At 42.3% G+C, this 20963-nt stretch overlaps 1 protein-coding gene across 2 annotated transcripts in view; it reads left to right on the forward strand.

Annotated features, from left to right (window-relative positions):
* Positions 1-20963, forward strand: part of COL13A1 (collagen type XIII alpha 1 chain) — a 253449-nt gene that overhangs the window by 147081 nt on the left and 85405 nt on the right. The window contains exons 9-15 of one of the 2 annotated variants that reach the window (XM_084845462.1): positions 2384-2482; positions 2876-2917; positions 4219-4245; positions 5688-5723; positions 9550-9612; positions 12329-12355; positions 18261-18305. In XM_084845462.1, the coding sequence (XP_084701588.1) occupies positions 2384-2482; positions 2876-2917; positions 4219-4245; positions 5688-5723; positions 9550-9612; positions 12329-12355; positions 18261-18305 (339 nt within the window). The remainder of the gene's footprint in view (positions 1-2383; positions 2483-2875; positions 2918-4218; positions 4246-5687; positions 5724-9549; positions 9613-12328; positions 12356-18260; positions 18306-20963) is intronic. The other variant, XM_084845463.1, reaches the window with a different exon arrangement.

Genomic DNA, 20963 nt, shown 5'->3' on the forward strand with positions numbered 1-20963 from the left:
GGGTTTTGTTAAAACTAGGAGAAGCAGGGATCTCGCTGGAGATTCCATCATAGTCCCATTTGACAAGGCTCTACATCACAAATGCCACCACAAGCTAGTTTTAGTTCACTCACATGGTTGCACTCTCACTTCAGAGGCTAAAGCATGAGCACAAATATGTTGGCTACTTGTCCTGAAAGACATATTCCATGGCCGGCCGCCCAAGATGCTAGAAGAAAGAGCATTGTGGAAGGAGAACAAGATTGTCACACAACATATTTGAGGAAAGGGAGAGAAAGCAAGTGGCTTGCTTGCAGTCCTGTTGAACATCTGCAGGAGAACAAAGAACAGTATCTAAGTGCCACTCTGCACATTATATGGCACTAATGTTTGCCATGACACAGAGACCTGATTGGCCATGGCTTCCCAGCAAGTGCCCACTACATGTTTGGAGATATGCATCTGCTGATCACACAAACAGTGTAATCCTATAACATTCATACTCAGAAGTACTGAGTGGGACTTGCTTCTGGGTAAGTAGATACAGGATTGCAGCCTTACAGTACAATCCTATAGATCTTTACTCAGATATAGCCCCTTTGAGTTCAATGGGATTTACTCCCAGGAAGCGTGTATAGGATTGCAGCCTTGGTGTGTTTATTGTGCAAACTGTTGGCTGTATTGGGATAGTGTACCCTTGGAAAAGCACAGAATTGCCACATCAAATAAAATCCTTGACCCTTTCCCTTAGGACATACATTGACTTCCCAGAGAGATTATACCAATAGCAGTAATAGTGCCTCTATTGACAATTTCTACCCTCCTCTGGAGATAGCTGTGGCACTTTGGATTCAGGCAGTCATGCAAATTAACTTATATATCTGCCAAGGTTTAGGTGGGCATTTGGCAAGTACTGGCTCAGCTGCCTACAGCATCCTTCAGAGGATACAACTGCATATGCTTTCTATTCAGTGCCCTTGGCTTTGTTTAGGGACAGTATTATGTGTGCGTGTTTCTGTAGATGAGTGCAGATGGTTCAGCCAGAGTACTCCTATAGTGAGATGAGATGCCAACCACACAAAGCCTCTTGTTATAGTGGCATTATGATAAGCTTATGAATACTTTTAGCCTGGAATGGCCCTCTACGAGTCATCTGGAATGTCACCGGACAGAGGAGAGCAAGTCAGAGATCAAACACCACACTTATCAGATGTCCCATGATATTTTTAACCCTTGATTGCTGCTTATCTCTGTTTTTGTAAAAGTTTTGCTAAGCACCAAGTGGCTTCATTGTGTGTGGATTTAATGTTCTGCTAGGGGTCACACACAACCACTTTGGCATGATGTAAAAGAACTGCATAGAAAGCAACAGTGACTGCTGGAATTCCAAAGGACACAGCAGAAGTGTGTGTGGAGAAGAATTGGATGCAATCAGAGTTCCTAAATTCTATTCTGGGTTCTGCTAGGCAGGCATGATATTCAACAGCTAATAACAACAACAACAACCACCACCAGCCACTTTACAGTAAAAAAAACAAAAACAAAGCCCCAGTCCAGAGAAATGAATGGTGCTTCTAGACAAGGCTTTTGTCATGCAATCACCCTACCTCATTCATGGAATTTTATAGAGGGTCCAGACAATGACATCTTCAATTTGTAACCCTTCTGTGTTTTCCTACTGCTTTTTCCATCTTTTTTTCTTTCCACAAAAAAATCTGTTAAGGATAGAATAGCTACACAATGTCTTTTGATTCATAGCGCTAGGAGCCCTCCATCTGGAAGCATCCTAAATCATGCTTAAACCCTATTGAAATCAATGAGATAAGTTAGTGGTGAGTAACTGAAGTCTCATTCATTTCAGTGGGGCTTAAGCATGGCTAACTGTCTCTGGGTTGTGCATGGCCCTTGGCACCAAAGGTTTATAATCTGAAGCAGCCTTTCCCAGCCTGGTGCCCTCCAGATGGGTTGGACTACAACTCCCATCATCCCCAGCCAGCATGTCCATTTCTCTGCTCTTGATCCCCAGGAATAATTCTCTTCAAAAAGGACTGTTAGACTACAATGACACACATTTGTGTACAATGTGTAGCTTGGCCCTATGAAATATTGTAAGAGTTCATTGGATGGGGTTTAATACTTGCAACCGCTTTCCCATCCTAATATCTGGTTGCAATTTTCATTACCTCAGATGGGAGCTTTAAGACAAAGTCATTCAAGAATCTACACTGAATACCCATCTACAGTTGTCCTTTGCCTGAGTTTTGGAAACCCCCTTCAGGTGCTTACTAACAGCAACTTGCTTGGCTTGGCTCTTTTCCCTTTGCTCAGGCTCTGCTTGCTATATAACACACTCCAGTGTCACTGTGCTACATTGATGGTAACACTGCTTTCAAAAAAACTTCAGGGTGAACAAGGACAGGCAGGAATCCAAGGACCTCCAGGGCCACCTGGGCCACCAGGCCTTCCCGGGACTCCAGGACAACCGGGCTCAACTGGACCAGCTGTAAGTTTCTTTTTAATTGCTTGTGTCTCTCCTGTTTTGCCTCTTTTCTCCAAATAACTGATGGGTTGCCTTTTGCCTTCATGGCTATCCAATTATGGTGTTGCATCAAAGACCTTGTGACCTTCTTTCATATGTCTGTGACAGAATTGCACAAGAATGCCATTTCCACTACCCCAGGCTGTACCAAGTGCCAGGGTCAGGAAGTCACACTCTGCCTGCAATTATTTCACTCTCAACAGAAGCTCACGTTATAAGAGCCCCTTTGATGATCTGCTCACAGTGCCATTCCCAGAGTAACAATAAGCAGCATCTTCAAAAGGTAAAAATCAGGCCATTAAAATAAGGACCACAGTGCTGGGTATCTCAGAAAGACACATTTCTTTGTTGCCCTAGGGGAATGCAGGAGAACCAGGGAAACCAGGCAAGGATGGAAAGGTATCTATTTAATATTTTCCCTTATGCGCACATGATATCTGCTTGCATGAAAATGATTAATCTCTCAGTGCCTGGGAAGAGCATCACATAATGCATGCTTGTTCAACAGTGGTGCATGGTTGTATGGATTAATGAAGGGATGGATATGCTGCGAAGTATGTTCATCATTCAGGGGCCATGTTCTTTCTGCTTCAGTTGAGTGTTGTCAACTAAAGGCCCAGTTGCTCAATCAGATACGCTAGGATAACCTTTCCCCAATCTAGCACCCTCCAGATGTGTGTGGACTACAACTCCCATCATCCCCAGTCCACCCAATGATGCTAACTGGAGGGTAATGGGGGTTGTAGTCCAAACACATCTGGGGGGTGCCAGGTTGAGGTAGGCTGCCCTAGGATAAAAACCTCTGAACTTTCAGTCTCTTGATTTGTTTGCATGGTCCAGGGGGTGAGGGTGAACTCGAAGTGAGTGGAAAGAGATTCAGCAGCGGCTCCCAGCAAGATCAAGCGATCTTACTTAACCCATTTTGCTTTAGTTCTAGGATAAGTGATCATGAGTGTAATGGCAGGACTGGGCAGGATTAAATTCTTTAGAAAACTGGTCAGGATTACAGAGTCACCTGTGGATGGCACAAAAGATACTTAGCAAAGTGGTGCAAATAATTCCATTGCTGTGGAATTCTTTGCTTGCACAGGTGTTGTGCTCTCAAGGTACATCCACTGAGGGGAACCTCAGAATTGGGATTGTGTGACCATGCTCTTGGTTAGCTCTGAACTAGAGCTGAAATAACTCTTGTACACACTTGAAATCGGAAAAAAAATGTTGGAATTTGAAAGGCACAGGTGGAAAAGTGGCAACGTGAGTGACTAATGGAAGGGTCATAACAGGGTGTCATGTTTTGGAGGCTTTTCTCCATTCCAATCAGCTATCCCTTGAGTTTGGGGAACAGTACCCTAGTGTTTTGAGTGTGCGGAAGGATGATTGTGAGGATCAGCTGATATTTATTAAAGTGGGCCATTGGGGGCCTAAAAATGAGAAACCACACAACATGAATGGTTAATTGTACTACTCTTATAATGTGCACCTATTGTTGACAGTAGTAGTCATAAGTACTTATTTGATATGGGTCTCAGAATGCACTTGCATACTATAGAGAATAAAATCTACAAATTTGACTTAAGTAATGAAAGATAAATTATGGTGGCGTATGAGTAGAAATAAATGAAGTACAGACTTTCCTGCCCAATACTATAAGGTTTTTCAGGGTTTTACTACTACAAGATGTCATATGCTTTTATCTTCAGGGCTTGCCGGGACCTCCTGGACCAAAGGTGAGTAAAACATCTCTGAATAACTACCGGATAATATAACTTCCCTCTAAAATTTCAAATACTTTATGAGTAAAAATGTGAAATCCAGTGAAATCCAGATTATAAACTAGGTTTTTGAAACGACGTCAAATGTTCTAATTATAAGGGAAATGGTCGGTGATGCTTTGCAAATGACCATGGAAAACTAGTGCAACCAAGTAGTGAGGATTAATTTTTACAAAATTGAGCCCTGACTATGAACCGTCATATTGATGTACCTCAAAACCCCAAATCTAAGCCTATAGCAAAGACACAAATTCTGGATGTGTACCTACATGTACCTTTGAAGGTTCTAGGAGTTTGGGGATTTTGTCATATGTGTGCTGCATCCACATCTGTTTCATTGGGGAAGTATGTTTATTACCATGAGATTTGTTCATGTTTGGAGGGCACATGTTGGGCTAACGCATTTCCCTTCCTCTATATCAAACCAGTTTTAAAGATCAGTTTGGCCCTGGGATGATTTGGAATGGTGGACAAAGGTCCAATCAGTATGCCAGGCACTTGCTAGGAATAGGGATACTGGAGAAATCTGCAACATAATCAAATGAGTTCAGATGTCAATGTATCCAACCCAGATTCCACAGCACACTGGCTTTTCCTGAGTCACACAGATTCTGTGGACTTGTGGACTGGTGTTTGTTTTGTTTTTTTACTTTCTGAAATTTTACACAAATTTAGTAGTAGAAAAATACATAAAATCAAAAAAATGGCTGAAAGTGTGCATTTCTCCCATCGGATAAAGCATGAAAATATGCATTGGGCAGGGGGGAGAGATTTGTTCATTTTCCAGAGCACGAATTTGTGCAAATACTAATTTATGCAAAACTGGGACATTGGGAAACATCTGATTCTGCCATTGAGCAGAGACCAGAACAAAAGGCACCTGACAATCTGCGAAATGCAAACAGGATGGATTTTACAAAATCTGTGCATCTCTACCTAGGAAACTATGTTTCCTCCCTTGCTGGAACAGAGAGGAATTTGGCTATCAAAACCTGGATATTGTTATTTCCATACGCTTCTCCTTTCCACTGCGTGGCACTGCTTTTTCTACTCCCCCAAAGATACTTAGCTATACCCAGGGAGCTGGCTACATGTGTATCCCTAAAGGCTCAAAGTGTGCAGTATTAAGGGTTGTATCCAATGTTAGTCTAACCGAATCTCCAGCCATTCCAATGGGTATACTCCAAGTAGGATCAACATTGGATACAACCCTAAGGGTTGAAATCTTTGTGGGAAACATGAATGCCCCCTCCCCAGCTCTTAAATTACCTATATACTTCATGTCTTCCTCAGAAACTTGATTTGTGTTCCTGTTCCAAAAGGGAAAGGGGTTTTCATCTCTGCACAGCCTAGTTCAACTCTTCTTTTTGTTTTTGTTTTTCCATTGCCATTTACAGGGAGACCTTGGAGTTCAAGGGTATCATGGAAGAAAGGTATGAACAAATCTTCTGAGAAGCACAGAATTAGAAAATAAAAGACGTGCAGCAGTATTTTTAATGCATTAAAGCAGACCTGAGCCATCTAGAAATGTGTTGGCAAAGACACACTATCCTTGCCTTGCTCATGCACATATAGTCAAGCATATCCTAGCCATAGCACTTCCGTCATTTCCTACCTGGAGTCTAGCTTGGGCTGGGAGTGTCTAGGACTGAAGTAAGTGTGACTTCCCCTTGAGCCATCATGCAGCCCCTGTCATTTCTCAGGGGCAGAATCTGTTAGAAGAGGGTGGGGCTCTGGAGATGTTTCCAATTTCTCAAGCACAGCTAGGCTTTCTCAGTTGCTTAGGACAGTTTCTGCCAGGAACATCTGGGTATGGAAAGACTGGAAAGACCTGAAGTTTTTACAGTTTCCTGGCAAAATATTTTTTTTTGCATTCATGCTCACATGTGAAATGTAGCAGCCCGCCCACCTGCACAGCCTGTAGGTGGGCAGTGGAAGCGTAGCAACTCCACTGCCCGCCTACCCAGAATAAGACCTTATTAAAATGTTCAGAGGGGCATATTAAAACCTTCACATGGAGAGCTAACATTTATTTATTAGATTCATCAGTTGCACCCTCTGTCTACCAGGTACCCATGGCAATGTACAATGGAAAATATTGCTAAAATGTTTCGTAAAACCAAACCCTTCATGTAGAGAATACAGCATGTTGCTGGGACTAGAACCAATGGGTGGAAATTGCAGAAATGTACATTTTCGACAAATATTAGGAGAAACTTCCTAACAGGAGGTGGCAGGTTCTGCTTTGGTGCAGGCTGGTGGCTCTGATTTTGGTGGGGCTTTGAACCCATTCTGGGTTCCTGTCAGAACCAACCAGAACTCTAAAAGAGCTATCCAAGGTGCTGGACCCTATCCCCCAAATAGGTTCAGCAGACTGGATAGCTCTTTTAGAGTTCTGGCTGCTTCTGACTGAAACCCAGAATGGATTTATAGTCCCACTGAAATCAGAGCCACCAGCCTCCACTGGCTGGAGGCATTTAAGCAGAGGCTGCACAGCCATCTCTCGGGGATGCTGTAATCGTATCCTGCATTGAACAGCCTGCACTGAGCAGGGGGTTGGACAAGATGACTTCCAAGGCCCCCTCCAACTCTGATTCTGTGGCCCTCCATGGATACAGGTTCAGCTTCCCAGTGACAATTTTCTCTTCAGGAAGCAGCACGTTCTTTTTACGATGCTTAGTGTGCATACGACAAGTGTGAATATGCTTGCAAACACTCTCTCTGCAGACAAACTCTCAAGAGGCCGCGATTGGGAGTAGTTCCTTGTTGAGTGTACACTTACTGGCAATCTTGGGTTTTCCTCTGTACAATGTGTGGAATTGCCTAGAGAAAATACTTCAAACTCCCAAGTCAAACCTGAATCCGCTACAGTTCCGCAACGCAATACACATGATTATCTAATGAATGCTTCCCTTATCTATGCCATCTGATGTGGCCCACCCCTAGATGGAGTGTTGGTCCTGGATCTTGGACACTTAGGTTCAAGCCCAGTCTCTGACTTGGACTAATTCTATAGCCTTGGGCAAGTTACTATGTCAGCATCAATTTTCTATCTGCAAAATGGGAGCAATAATGCCCTGGATCCATGGGCTTTGTGGGGGCAAACTCAATAATGGTAGTAAAGAACTTTAGATATTAAAAATACTGTATAAGTGTAGGATAGTTATAGAGCATAGAGTAATTTTTACCACTCCTATAATGGTGTTCCACAACTGCCACTTAACAGCTTGTTACAGTACTCTCATGGGACTTTCCCACCTCAGAAGATATATGGGGCAACTTCTTTAAAAGTCCCCCCGGATCAAAATATCTCTGTCTCTCTCCCCAGACATATGAATCTGCCTGGAATTTACAATCATCATTGGAGACCCTATTAGATGTCCCACCACCTAGAGAGGATAGGTTGGTGGATACTCCAGATAGGGCCTTTCTGGTAGCAGCACCCAGACTGTGGAACTCCCTCTCAAGGGAGGTGAGACTCTCCTTCTTTATTTGCCTTCAGACAGGCAGTACATAACATAAGACGAGCCCTGCTGGATCAGACCACAGGCCTATCTAGTCCAACATTCTGTTCACACAGTGGCCAACCAGATACCAGGGAAGGCCCACAAGGAGGACCCAAATGAGTGCAATAGCACCATCCCACTCATGTTTCCCAGCAACCAGTATACAGAGGCACACTCCTGATACTGGAGGTAATATTTAACCATAATTACTAGTAGCCACTGATCCTCCATGAATTTTTCTAATCCCCTTTCAAAGCCATCCGAGGTGGCAGGGACCACTATATCTTGTGGTAGCATAAAGACTGTGCTGTTCTATCAGGCTTTTAAAGCTTTATAATATTTTGTCATTCTTCCATTAATGTTGTTTTGAAGTGTTATTGTTTGGGGGTTGTTGGAGGAGCAGGTGTTGCTCCTTTTTGGATGGTTTTGATGCAGATAACTACCTCGCACTACCAGTGTGACTCAAGAGCATTTAAATGAGAGCAAGAAGGATGGGGAAAGGGCAAAGTGGAGAGACAGAATGTAACAAAGAGGTCAGTAGAGAGAAAATCAAAAGAGAATAATATAAACAGAAGTTACTGTTTTCAGAAGCCAGCGGTTTATGCCTAGTAACTTGTACATGGGTTTGTATGCACTCTCTGGTTGAAACAGCAAGACCTGGCAGTCTTCTCATTAGATCTGCATAAACTGAGAGGTTTGTCTTGTGTGAGGAAGTGAAAATCATCCCTGTGGCCGCAAGCCCATTCTTCTGTTGACATGCATATGCACAATTTATGGCCTCCTTTTCCAATGAAAATGGTGGTTTCTTCATTAGTTGCCCATACCGTATTTAGAGTCTTCACAACTTTCCAAAGGACTGAGCTAGTCACCGATATGGAGCTGTGTGGGTGCACGCCAAGTAGAGGGTTATGTTTTTCCTGCAGAGGGTGATTCATCTGTCTGATCTTTTTTTTATCGATGGAGGAAAAAAATCATACTGTAAGAAGGGAGTCCAAGGATGAGTGCTATCAACTGATGGGAGAATGGGTCAGAAGGCTGGGGTGGAAGCCAAATGGAGAGGGAAATTCTTACTAAGCAGCCAAAGGCATCTTGGGAATGGATAAACATCCATGCCTTCAATTATCTAATGGGCTGATTCAAAATATAGGAAATCTTTTTCTAGCATTCTATTACAGATGTCGTCCTGAAGCCGTTTTTCACACATGAGGCTTAAATGGATCTTGCCTTAGATTTTATAATGAGCATATAAAACCTACCTCGACCAGAATTTACCTTCAAATTGTAGGTGCTGCTTTCGCCCTTTCTATTATGCATTAGCACTGCTCATACAAAGTGGGAGAGAGCTGAATTAAAGCCTCCGGTGTGTAAAAACGATGAGGCCTGGTGGAACTTTGTTGTAAAAAAACTGAGCAAGACTGACAGGAAAAATCCCAATGGTAGTTCTTGGGTTTGTCACGAAAATGGAGAACCCATAAATGATGAAGTGATAGGACACAATGTTGATACACTTACATTTTGTGAATGAGAGGGTATTTGTGGGTCTCCTTTCTCCTAAAATTTGCAGATTTTCCTTTCTTTTTTCTACTACTTAGCTGCACTCATCCAGGCAGGATAGCAAGCATGTTGTGGGATTTCTATCCATCACATCTTTAATAATATTTCTTATCCAGAAAGATGTTGTAAAAAAAGAAAAGAAAAAAAACTTCCTGTCTTTATCTGCTGCTTCTTCCATTTCCTTTCATCTTTTCCTCAGGGCGAGGTGGGTGAGGCTGGCTTACCAGGTGCCCCTGGCCTTCCTGGTCCTACTGGCCCAAAGGTAACATTTACATTGCACTAACGACTTCCCATATGCTTAAACATTCTGATTGCTACTTCAGCATGTTACAATAGGGGTGTTCATACAGGCACTTCTCACACATTAATGTGAGGCATGGGGTCATACCTGGCAACCACGCACCCCACTACAGATGTACACACCAGTTACACCCAGCTGGCCACATGTTCAGGCAGCACGTGAAGTGGCATAGAACAGATAGAACACCTCCACGCAAGGGAGAGAACTTGGCCCAGTCAGGATCGCCCCTTGAGATGCTTTAGGTATGTAGGTCAGCACACCTACAGGATGGCTTGACACACTGGCCAATTGCACAGCCACCAGCCATCGGGGTTTGTTGCCAGTGAACACATCAAAGGTGGGGGCATGGCTGGTGAGCTGTATGGCTGGTGGGTGCAACCCTGCTCCCACATCAGCATGTGTGGATGTCCATATGAACACCCCTATGAGCATTCCTATTTATATATAAATCTCCATGAGGTGTGATACAGATGCTAAGTTAGGAATGGCAACTGAAAGAGGCTTTTCAGCTGATACTAGGGTTACCAGGTACAAAAGAGTATTGGGCTGTTGTACCTTGAAAAAAATGGTGCAGCAATGAGAAAAGTTGCACCAGCTGCAGTTCCCTCTTATACAAATCTATTACAAGTACAGAGAAAAAGCCTATTGTTTAGACCCACCTTTCCTAATGTGCTGCCCGCCCCCTAGGTGTTTTGAACTACATCTCCTATCAGCCCTAGCTAGCATGGCCAATGGCCAGGGGTGATGACAGTTGATGGCCAAAACATCTGGAGGGCATCAGTTTGTGAAGGCTGGATTACAGATTTGCCTGAGGGTTGTCTCAAATTTCAAATTGGTTTGTTTCCAGTGCAATATGAAAAGTTGCAAAGCTGCTGCACACCTTTCTTTAGTGCACTTAATGCAGCAGCCACTCTAGGGGAACAACAAGATGTGTTGCACAACATGAGACTGCCCACAAAAATGGCAGTCTGTGTGGAGTTCTCTCTACTTTCCTCATGTTTAGGCACGCTTACCCATGTTGTAAATATCATATTCTGCATCGCCCCAGGCCCTGCTCCACATATTGGCAGGCAGTGGTGGGAAAATGCATTGCATAAGGATGTCCTGACACAAGTAAGTTGCCTGAATAATATAGGAGTTAAGAGGAGAATATGACACACTGCTGCCATTTTCAGTGGCAGTCCCTTCTCAAGTCTGACATCCAGCTCTGCCCTTAATGTAGTAACCAATGTGCTAATGCAGGGCTAGGGATCACTGACAGAATTTTCAGCACCCTCACCAACCTATCATTCTCAGGATTCTTGGGGGAAAGCCATGACAGTTAAATAATATCAGACAATATTCAATGTGGATTTTCTACTGATGAATTACTCTCAGAATTAGACACTTCCCCCGTAATATTTAAACTACTTTTTCTTCTTTGTAATTTGCCTTCATCTTATTGGGCATGCGCAAAGAAAGGGCAATCTCTTCCTTCTCTTCATAATAGCCTTTAAGTTATCTCCTGCCTTCAATATTGCCTCTTTTGAAACAGATATGTGCACACGTGCACACACACTTACAGAAAACAACAGTCTTTCCCACCCATCCCATTTATGTTCTGTTTTTCAAGGAGATGTGGAATAAGATTTCCTTCTTCTTGACAAATTCTTGTCTGTATATAGCAGTATAGGATGAGAACTTGCCCATGATCTTATCTTCAGTTTGTGTGCAATATCATAATTCCAGAACTTCTGCTATATGGGTCTATTACAGCAGAGTAAATTCTCTATACGTATATAGCTTTAGACAAATCATTTGTTTTTCAAAGTTGACTTGAAGGTGGTATGATAAAAAGCACCATTGTGGTGGGCAGTAGGTCTACGGGGTTAGATCCAGATTTAGTCATACCTAGAATAGATTCATTGAAATAAATGGTACTTGAGTTACTCCTGACTAATGGCAGCCCCATTGATTTCATTGGTTTTTCTTCAAGTATGACTAAATATGGATCCAACCCACTATTTTTGTTCTGTTTCACTATCACAATGCTTAATTTCTAGAAGCGTGCAAGTGGAAACACTACTCTCTGATCTGGAATTTCTCTAATTCCAGTTGTGTGAAGGCTTTCTCTCATTTAATGGAGAGGAAAAAGTACCCTGCTGTCACTTAGGGGTGCTTTCTTCTGTTCTTACCTCGTATGTTCTAATATTGAGTCCTGGCATTGTAATCAGATGCTGGGGCTAAGTCCTGGCACAAATTATGCCCTGTCTCTGCTCAACCAACTTTTTGTGAGGTTTTATCATACTCAAAAAACCTGTGAAACATGTTTGACCAGAGACAATAGAGCAGCCAACCTGATACCCTCCAGATGTGTTGGACTGCAACTCCCATCAAGATGGCCATGCTGGCTGGGAATGATGGGAGTTGCAATCCAACACATCTGGAGGGCACCAGGTTGGGGAAGGCTGCAACAGAGGAGCAAAATAAAAGAATGTGTAGTGTGGCTGTCATGCCACCTTCAACTTTCTTTTTTTAAAGAAGGGTCTGTCCCCAATCTACGCATTTATTAAGAGTGCACCTCTTTCACTTTTCACCCATTTGTCATTGCAGCCGAGATTATAATGTTCCCTAAGCTCTTATTATTTCTACCTATGTTTCCTCTTTGTTTCTGCTTCTCTCTCTCTTCCTTGCACAGGGTGAAAAGGGGGAACCTAGCATGAAGGTAGGCATACTTTTGTGTCAATTTGGCATAGGAAATGTTGTTACTTAGAATAACTATTTTTATTTTAAAAAAAATCAAGCCTCAGGCTAAGACAGACCTGTGGCCCATTTAATGGCATATACATCTGTGATTAACCACAAGCAGACACTCCTTGTCCCAGCTCCACTGGGCACAGACAAAGATATACACTGCAAAGTCAGTCTTTATGAGCTTGTTGGAATTTGACTCTTAGCAAAGCTGTTTTTTCAACACCCCAAACTGGCTGATGATTTCTTGCCCTTCTAAATCTTGTGAGATGGGCTGCAGTTTCTTCACAATGTCTGATTAGCTGATACATCAAATTCACTCAACGTTGGCAGATCCTGATGTTGAGGTTTGGCATATTCCCTTCTCTTCTGCTGCTAGTCAGAGCCCTTTGGAGAGGCTAACATGATTTGATGCCCATATGTTATCTATTCAATTAAAATGTATATTGAACCTATACATTTTAAAGATATTACTGTGTGTTTTTTAAGTGCATTACAACTTTGGCCAAGATCCACAAAAGACAAAGCAAACTCTTTCAAACCATACAGTTTAAATATCTTATGGGCTGATTTTCATATTACTTAAATGTGAGTGTGCGTATAATAATGTAAAAATAGCCATGTGGATGTATTTTCTTCTCATTGTTCATGAGAAGAAAATACATTTACTTAGACCATCCTTCCCCAACCTGGAACCATCCAGATGTTTTGATCTACAGCTCCCATAACCCCCCAGCCAGCATAATTGTAGTTCAACACATCTTGGAGGGTGCCATGATGGGGAAGGCTGACTTAGAACAACATTGTTTTTCTAGCACATGTCTTGGGACAAAAATCGAAACTTAGGCTGCAATCCGAAGCACACTTACTAGGGAGTAAGCATCACTGAACACCATGGGACTTAATCCTGGGTAAATCTGCATAGGATTGCAATGTTAATGCATAAGATTGCACTATTAATGCATGAGATTGCACTATTTTATACATGTTTTTATACACACTCCAGGAGAGAGCGGAGGACAGGAAGGCCTGGCATGCTATGGTCCATGGGGTCATGAAGAGTCGGACATAACTTAATGACTAAATAACAACAACAACATACATGCTTTTTAAATATAGGCTATCCAGTCCAGCCTTCCTTTATTCCTTAGAACAGGGGTGGGCAGAAAGCAGATCTCTAGATGTTTTGGACTTCAATTCCCAGCATTCCTGACCATTGGCCTTGCTGGCTGGGCTTCTGGGAGGTGCAGTCCAAAACATCTGGTAATCCACCTTCTGCCCACCCCTGCCTCAGGATACAGATATTCATAGGAAAGAAGAACTTTGCCATCATTTCCAGTGGAAAAAGTGCATCTGCTTAAAACTGCTGCCCTAGGCAGTTGCCTAGGATGGCTTAGTGTTAATGTTGCAATTTCAGTTTCAATTAGATTCCAAGACTCTCTGTTCCAAACTTACTGATATTAAGTAACGAAAAGCTATATAGCTACCTGCATTCTAAAACTGGAGTAGGAACCCCTGGGTTGGTTTTACTTTAAGTGTATGCTAATACCCAACTGATATGTGCAACCAGCACTGTGCCATGGGTCTGCTATATAAGATATAAGATAAGGGCCAAGACTAGTTCTTAGCATGACTGCTCTGCCCATGTTTGCATGGTATCAGCATGGTATAGGTAGCAGGATGCCCATGCCTCTGGTTCTTGATTTAAGAGGTACAAACTCCCATTCTCTACCTCATCATTGTGGCCAGATTAGAGGATCTATCCTCCTACCTCATTGCTTTGTCTCCTTCAGAGCCTTCATCAAAGTTTTTGAACGCCCAAGTCATTGATGTTCATTGGATCAACCCCTATATATATCCTTGTTGAAAAAGAAGCAAAAAGCCTCAGAAAAACAAGAGGTTTCAGCTTTTATCTCCTGTCCCAATCATGGCATACCTAGAGTCCGGGGAGCCCAATAAGTATTCCTGTTCAACTGGTTGTGCCTGTTTCGGGAAAGTTACCTCATCTTTTGACCTTTGTGGCTTTATAATATTGGGAGATAACTTTTTTCATATTTGCCATTAACAACCAGTAAGATGTTCTGTTTGTTTAGACTGGGAGGGAAGCCCTCCCCTTCGAACATTTAGTTCGATGTTCTTTCATCGAGTTAAATCTAATTTACTAATTTTGAGCACAATCCACTTACATTTGTTATGCAATGGAGGCTGGCAGTTCCAATGTCAGTGGGGCAGTGAATCCACTCTGGGTTTCAGTCAGAACCAGTCAGAACTCTAAAGGAGCTATCCAAGGTTCAGAACATCTTGGATAACTCCTTTAGAGTTCTGACTGAAACTTGAAGTGGGTTCACTGCCCCACTGACATCTGAGCTACCAGCCTCCACCGGTGTTTTGTTAGTGGAAGGGTGAATGTGGAGTGTGTAACTTGACTATTTTACATCACTTGGGGTAATTTACACACATACGTTCTTGGTTTAATTAAATGAAACTAAAATTGCAGATGAGCGGTAAAGAAATGTAAGGTGGATGGAAAGAAATTATTCCCCTGTCTTTAGGGACTGCCTGTTTCCTTGAATTGTATAGGTTTCTTCCATTCACACTTTTTCCAGGCCAGAATCACACATACACGCTAACCCATGCCAGATCCTAATTTGAATTAATTCATAGGTACTTAATCACTGGCAGATCATGAGCTGAGGCCAAGGGCAGGAGAAAGGTATGATTTGCAAGAGAGAAGCAGAAGGGCAGTGCTTGAGCCTACCCTTGCCTTTCAGTTCCCACCTGCAACCATCTTCCCCCAGCCGAGTTTCCCCCAGCCAGAGTTCTAGATGTGTTTGTCACCTTGTGGAGCTGGTAGGTGGAAGCAGCTGCAGAGGATAAGCAGCAGGAGCCAGAAAGATTAAGCAGCAATAATTAGAGATGCCTACTGCTGATAGGCAACTGATGATGCCATGAGGTTGCTTCCAAAGACCCCACCATTAAAATATGTTACATCTGTCTTCACCCAAGGACAATGGTTATTAATGTGCAGATGGGCAATTATTAGCAAGTAATAGCTGTACTAAGTAGCATGTTCTAGTGTTGTTCTCCACACCCACCTAGACGTTGCCTGCTCTTTTCCATGTCTGTTCCATGCAGATGAACAAAAGACACCACATATAAGTTATCTATCAAGAGGTGAAAGAGACTATTCATCAAGAGTTTCACACCCTGTCTATGAGCACGGCCAGCTCATTAAACTCTAGAGTTATTTAGCTTCTTAACCCAGGGTTTTCCAGTTGGCCAGTGATCAGGAGGAGGTGTCAGATGTCGTGGTTAAGAAAAATGAAAGCTCTGTAAAATGTGTAGTCTAAAGATGATACCACCAGCAGGGGACTCTCGTGGTGGACAGAGCTGAACATCATTTATTGTTGTCTTTTCTTTCTGAGCTTTGAACTGAGGTCCTAGATTGCCCTCTGGTGGCGTGTTGGAAGAAGTCTAGTTCACATAACCATTTTGATTTTTCAAAATGTTGAAACTACTTACCTAGTTTTTATATTTGCTTCAGTGAGCATCAGAAATGTTCTCTTTTTTGGTGATTTTTGACACTTGTTGGAAACACATTTGTTTTGTTTCTGTGCTGTTCACAGCCTTTTTGATCCCCTACCTGGCATTCCTAGTCAGTGACATTTTTCTTCACATTCTTCACCCTCACTGTCCTTAACCCTATTTGCCCTCATTGCCATTGAATCCCATTCATTTTGTTGAAGGCAATACAGCACTATATCTGCAATGAAGATGTCATAGTAATGTATAAACAACATCATTTGGGTTGTCACAGCCAATCGAATTAAACAGCAGTGAGGGCAAGTGAAACTCAGGGCAGTGAGGGAAAGTCGATGAAAAATATTGCTAAGAAGTAGCCACGGGGACAAAATGGTACTGAACAGCATTGAAACAAATGTGTATTTATTGATAAAAGGTGGGAAGTGTTTGTTTGGGGGTAGTTAATGTTCCTGTGTCAAATAGGCAAATTTTAAACAAATATTGAAATTAGAAAATATTGGGCATGACTGAGTTCAAAACCATTAGCTTTGACAATTAACCTCAAAGTTAAATTATTTTCCCCCCACATTGCCTTACAATTTCCTGTCACAAGAAACGTTTAATTTCCTGTTAATATAAAAATAGCTGTCAAGATGTAGGTGTTTGGGGCCCACAGTGTGACAGTGATAAGATGTTTATCAAGTAAGAGGTAGTACGAAGAGTTACACTGCAGTTGCTATGCCCCCTGCTGTACTGGTATGGCCTGTCCATGAACTCCATTTGGACTTGTAGCAATCAGCAAGAGGTCGGTACAAGCTTTACATGGTTTGTTGATATCAGGTGCCCTGAATCTCACTGAATCAGTTGCAGATTACTCACAAAATCATTCATCTGGAAGCACCCGTAGAATGGGCAAAATATTTATTATTGGACTACCCATTTGAAAGTGTTGATCCTGATAACAGTCTTCTTCGGGTATGAGTTTTTTGAGCAAATTTAGACTAAATCAGAAGAAGACAGAAGACAGTTCTGCCCGTGCTTTTTAGGCTCTTGGTTACATGGGGAGATATGAGGGGACAAAGGGACTGTCCATTCAATTGGAGCTAATTTGTGACTGCTGACATGAAATGGGAGCAACTCAAAATTTATGATTTTTTTTAAAGTGGCAAATGCAAATACACACTACAATGGTGTGATAACACAAACCTCTCAAACATGGGATCTAAAGCAGATTACAAGCAAAGTAAAAGAACATACATCTTTACATAAACATAAACTCCAATGAAGTCTCCAATGGATCCTTTCTTTGTTTCTTTTTTAACCCCGGTGTGGGTTAAATCACTCCACCTGGCACCTGTTATCACATGGCAAGTTGTTTGTGTTAAGTCAGTCACATCACATTTGAGGTAATTTTCTCTACAGCAGCAGAAGCCTGCAAAGGAAAGGTGAACTAGGAAACAACATTAAAATAGTGTCTCTGTGGCCCAGGAAGTTTATGGTTAAAATATTACAGAATTCTGCTGTACTCTCAATTAATGCAAGACCTTATTTATGTATTGCCCTTTCAGAGTAACAGCTCAGTAACATTTTTGTTAAAAACAAAATTGGGATTAATGCACAGTCATTCCACTACACCTTAACAGCGTATCTGCCATCTTAATGAGTAATGTTCATTCAAGTGCCACAAAACCAACCTGAGCTAGCCACTAACCTGCTCATTGATAAATCTGAAAGCAATTAGTTTGTTCCTGGGAAACCATTCTGGTAAATGTTGAAACACTATTCACGTACCATGAATCAAATTATCTGTGTTTCCCCCACCCTGCAATGCCGTTGTCTTCACATGTCATAGGTTCAGCCCAGTGGTGCTCTGTGTTTATTGAGCAGGTGGCTAACATCAGCCAACTGAGTAACATCTGAAAGGACATCAGTTGAGACCCACTCCTGTAGAGCATTAGCATAACATCTGTGCACTACTATTAACACCAGCAATCTGCACCACTGTGCCAAGTGCTTATTTGCTGGCACAGCCAATCTGTAGTCTGATTCTGACATTAATTTGTGTCATTCAAGAAAAAGGTTGCCTATCCAAAAGATGGAGAAAGTCACATTGCTATCATGGTGGCTTTATCATGTCAAATGTTTCCTAGTGCCATCAAGGTTTGCAAATTATGCTGTAAGAAATTTTTTGCTTAAAAATGCACACTGGGAGGGCTGACTTCTACAGAGCTTCTTGCAATCTTATGGAATATAGTGTTCCCCTGTTTCAGGGGTCACCCGCCAAGGTCATATGAGGGGATTTACCTTTGCCCTCACTCCTTCTTCTTCATCGTCTTTATTTTGTTTTCCTCTTCCAGGGGGAGAGGGGCATGCCAGGGCTACCAGGAAAACAAGGAATTCAGGTATTCTGCAAAGAATGGAGTCTGACTTATCCAGCCACCCATACCCATACCTCTCAACTGTTGCTCTCTGAGTTCAGAGATGATACCAGTTTGATGTCTCTTAAGATTTCATTTCACATTTTTTCCATGTATTTCCTGCTTTTAACATACAAAACCACAATGCCCAATGCAGAAAAGGAAAAAGAACCAGGAAGAAATGTTTTGCTGAACAAATGGCATGCCTGCTCCTGAATTGTTTTCCTGCTGGGGGGGGGGGGGACGGGACATGTACCCTTAAGGTACCCATTGAAATTACTGTGTGACACATGAAAGCCATCCATGCTTCATTTGGTGGGTAAACAGAGAGAATCCATTTGATTGATTGTCATTAGATCAAGGTTCAAAGCGTTTGCACAAAGTGTTGGCTGAGAATTCTGGGTTACCAATGACAAGCAAGCATGCCAGTGTACAGTGCCTGATCGCTCCCACTTGGCTCCTCCTGCAAGTGGGAAGCAGCTAAAGTAAACAGAAACTTATCAGAGCAGAAAAGCTTCATGTTACATCTGAAGTCAGACCATAGTTTGTCATCCCTTTAAGATGCCTTGACCCGTAAGCCAACTTCAAACCCTGGCTTCAAACTCTGGCTTGTTAGGGAACAGACAAGCCAGGAGTCTGGGTCTGGACATAATATTAAGCTTTTCCAACCTGGTAAGTTTCTGGTTACTTTAGCCACTCCCACTTGCAGGAGGAGCCAAGCAGTAGTGATTGGGCAGTGTGCATGAGCTCGTTATTGATAAATCAGAGTTCTCAGCAATTCTGGCTTAGCATTTTGTGTGGAAGCAACTGTCTCAGGAATAGAGAGGAATTGCACTGAAGTGCATGCTTGCATTTACATTCATGGCTGTGCTTAATTTTAAATTTGTGCGCATCTTGCACTTACAGATGTGCACATTTTAGGACAGAATAGACACTGTCAAATCATTCAAGAATTCAGTTCATTTACACGATAAAGGACTGGCATGCCATCTCTTCAATGAAATCCACCCTCCACTATATATTTATCTGCATACAATCCTTTTCATGTCTCTAGCCCGTAGTTACTAAACATTACTCACATCGGATGCATTTCTGAATGTTTCTTTCACCTGTTATTACATAGAATCCCTGATTTCCATCTTCTGTCCCTTGTGTTTTTTAGCTTTGTCCCTGATTTCTGTTTCAGAAAGTTGAGAGGTATGATCCTTCTCGCTCTTCTTCCATCCTCATCTGCTTCACACCTCTCCTTGTTTGAAGTTGTTTGCGAGCCCTTCTTGGTTATGATCTGATTTGTATCTCCAAACAGTCTCTCTGTTGCTCATCTATTGCACTAAACTCTCAAAATACGTGTTATTCCATTTCTAACAACAAATTGTTCCATCTGTTCTCAATTCTCTCCCTAGGCATTGCTCTTTATAATCAGATGTTCTCACCAAAGAGCCTAACAGATACTAAATTAGTTACTAACATGTAGAATGTGCAGCTCTTTAGCCTATTTATGCACAGAGCCACCTCCCACCTCCCTTATACAGCCAATACGCACACACCTCAAGGCTCATTTGCATATTACATGTTTTGCCTAGGAAATTCTTACCACTTTGTAGCTTTCCCAGAGCTTTCTGTATCTTTCTTTCACTGGGCAGATATTACATTCTGCGTGATGGTTGGTTCTATTGAACCTGTTCCCCACCAGCATCACCGATAGGCATCAGCAGGGAGTGGCCAAATATGACTGCCCAGAGTGGACATGATGGTTACTGTGGAGATGCTGGTGAAAATGGTCTGTTCATGGTGACTTACCCACCTCCCTGCTGTAACATACCTTTCCAGTAGATTGACCCATCATATTCTGAATCTCCATGGCCTCTTTCTGGCCACTGAGGGGGATGTGTGGAGACTCACAACATGATGGCCCTGATACATGCATTGCGTACTACCAAACTTTGGCTGCATTTGCATATAATACTAAAGTGTGGTTTAGCGCTATGAGGATGAGCTGCAGTGAGCATGAAGCTCATCTTCTCCTCTCCTTTAGTGCAGCCATGAGGAGGAGTTCAGAAGCTTTCCACTAATTGCAGTTTGTTGTGACGTCCAAACCCAGACAAACTGGCTAGTCTTACTTATGTTTACTAAAGCAAGACAAACCATGGTTTATGAGGCAGGCTTCTTTAGTAAGGGTTTGGACATAATGGTAAACTATGGTTAACCAAAAACTGTAGCTGAAGCTTCTGATCTTCTCATAGCCACGTCAGAGGCAGGGAGTGGAAGGGGGTGCATCTGAGTCTGAGGATACTATGGCTCATCCTCATAACATGGCTAAACCATTGTTTAGTGTTACGTGTGAACTCAGCCATTGTGGGCTGAGCACAGATCAATTATCATGGGAAGGCCATTTTCTGTAGCATCCCTATGGCAACCATAGCATGTGCTTCAACCCTCACAAAGAATCAGCAAAAGTTTATTCAGATGAACAGCTGAGTGGAGAAGTCATTAAAATAACATTTTTCATGTGTGTGTTGTTCTTTTAAATATACTGACATATTACAGATATTGTAGCTAAGCATACTCTGGAAAACATATGAAGCTATATGTTAGAAAAACAGACGACTCTGTGTGTGAAGTCTTCACCATCTCAGCAGTTTG

Source organism: Heloderma suspectum, chromosome 3 (genome assembly GCF_057233095.1).
Source record: "Heloderma suspectum isolate Gila_16-S chromosome 3, 16-S_ref, whole genome shotgun sequence".
Classification (NCBI taxonomy): domain Eukaryota; kingdom Metazoa; phylum Chordata; class Lepidosauria; order Squamata; family Helodermatidae; genus Heloderma; species Heloderma suspectum.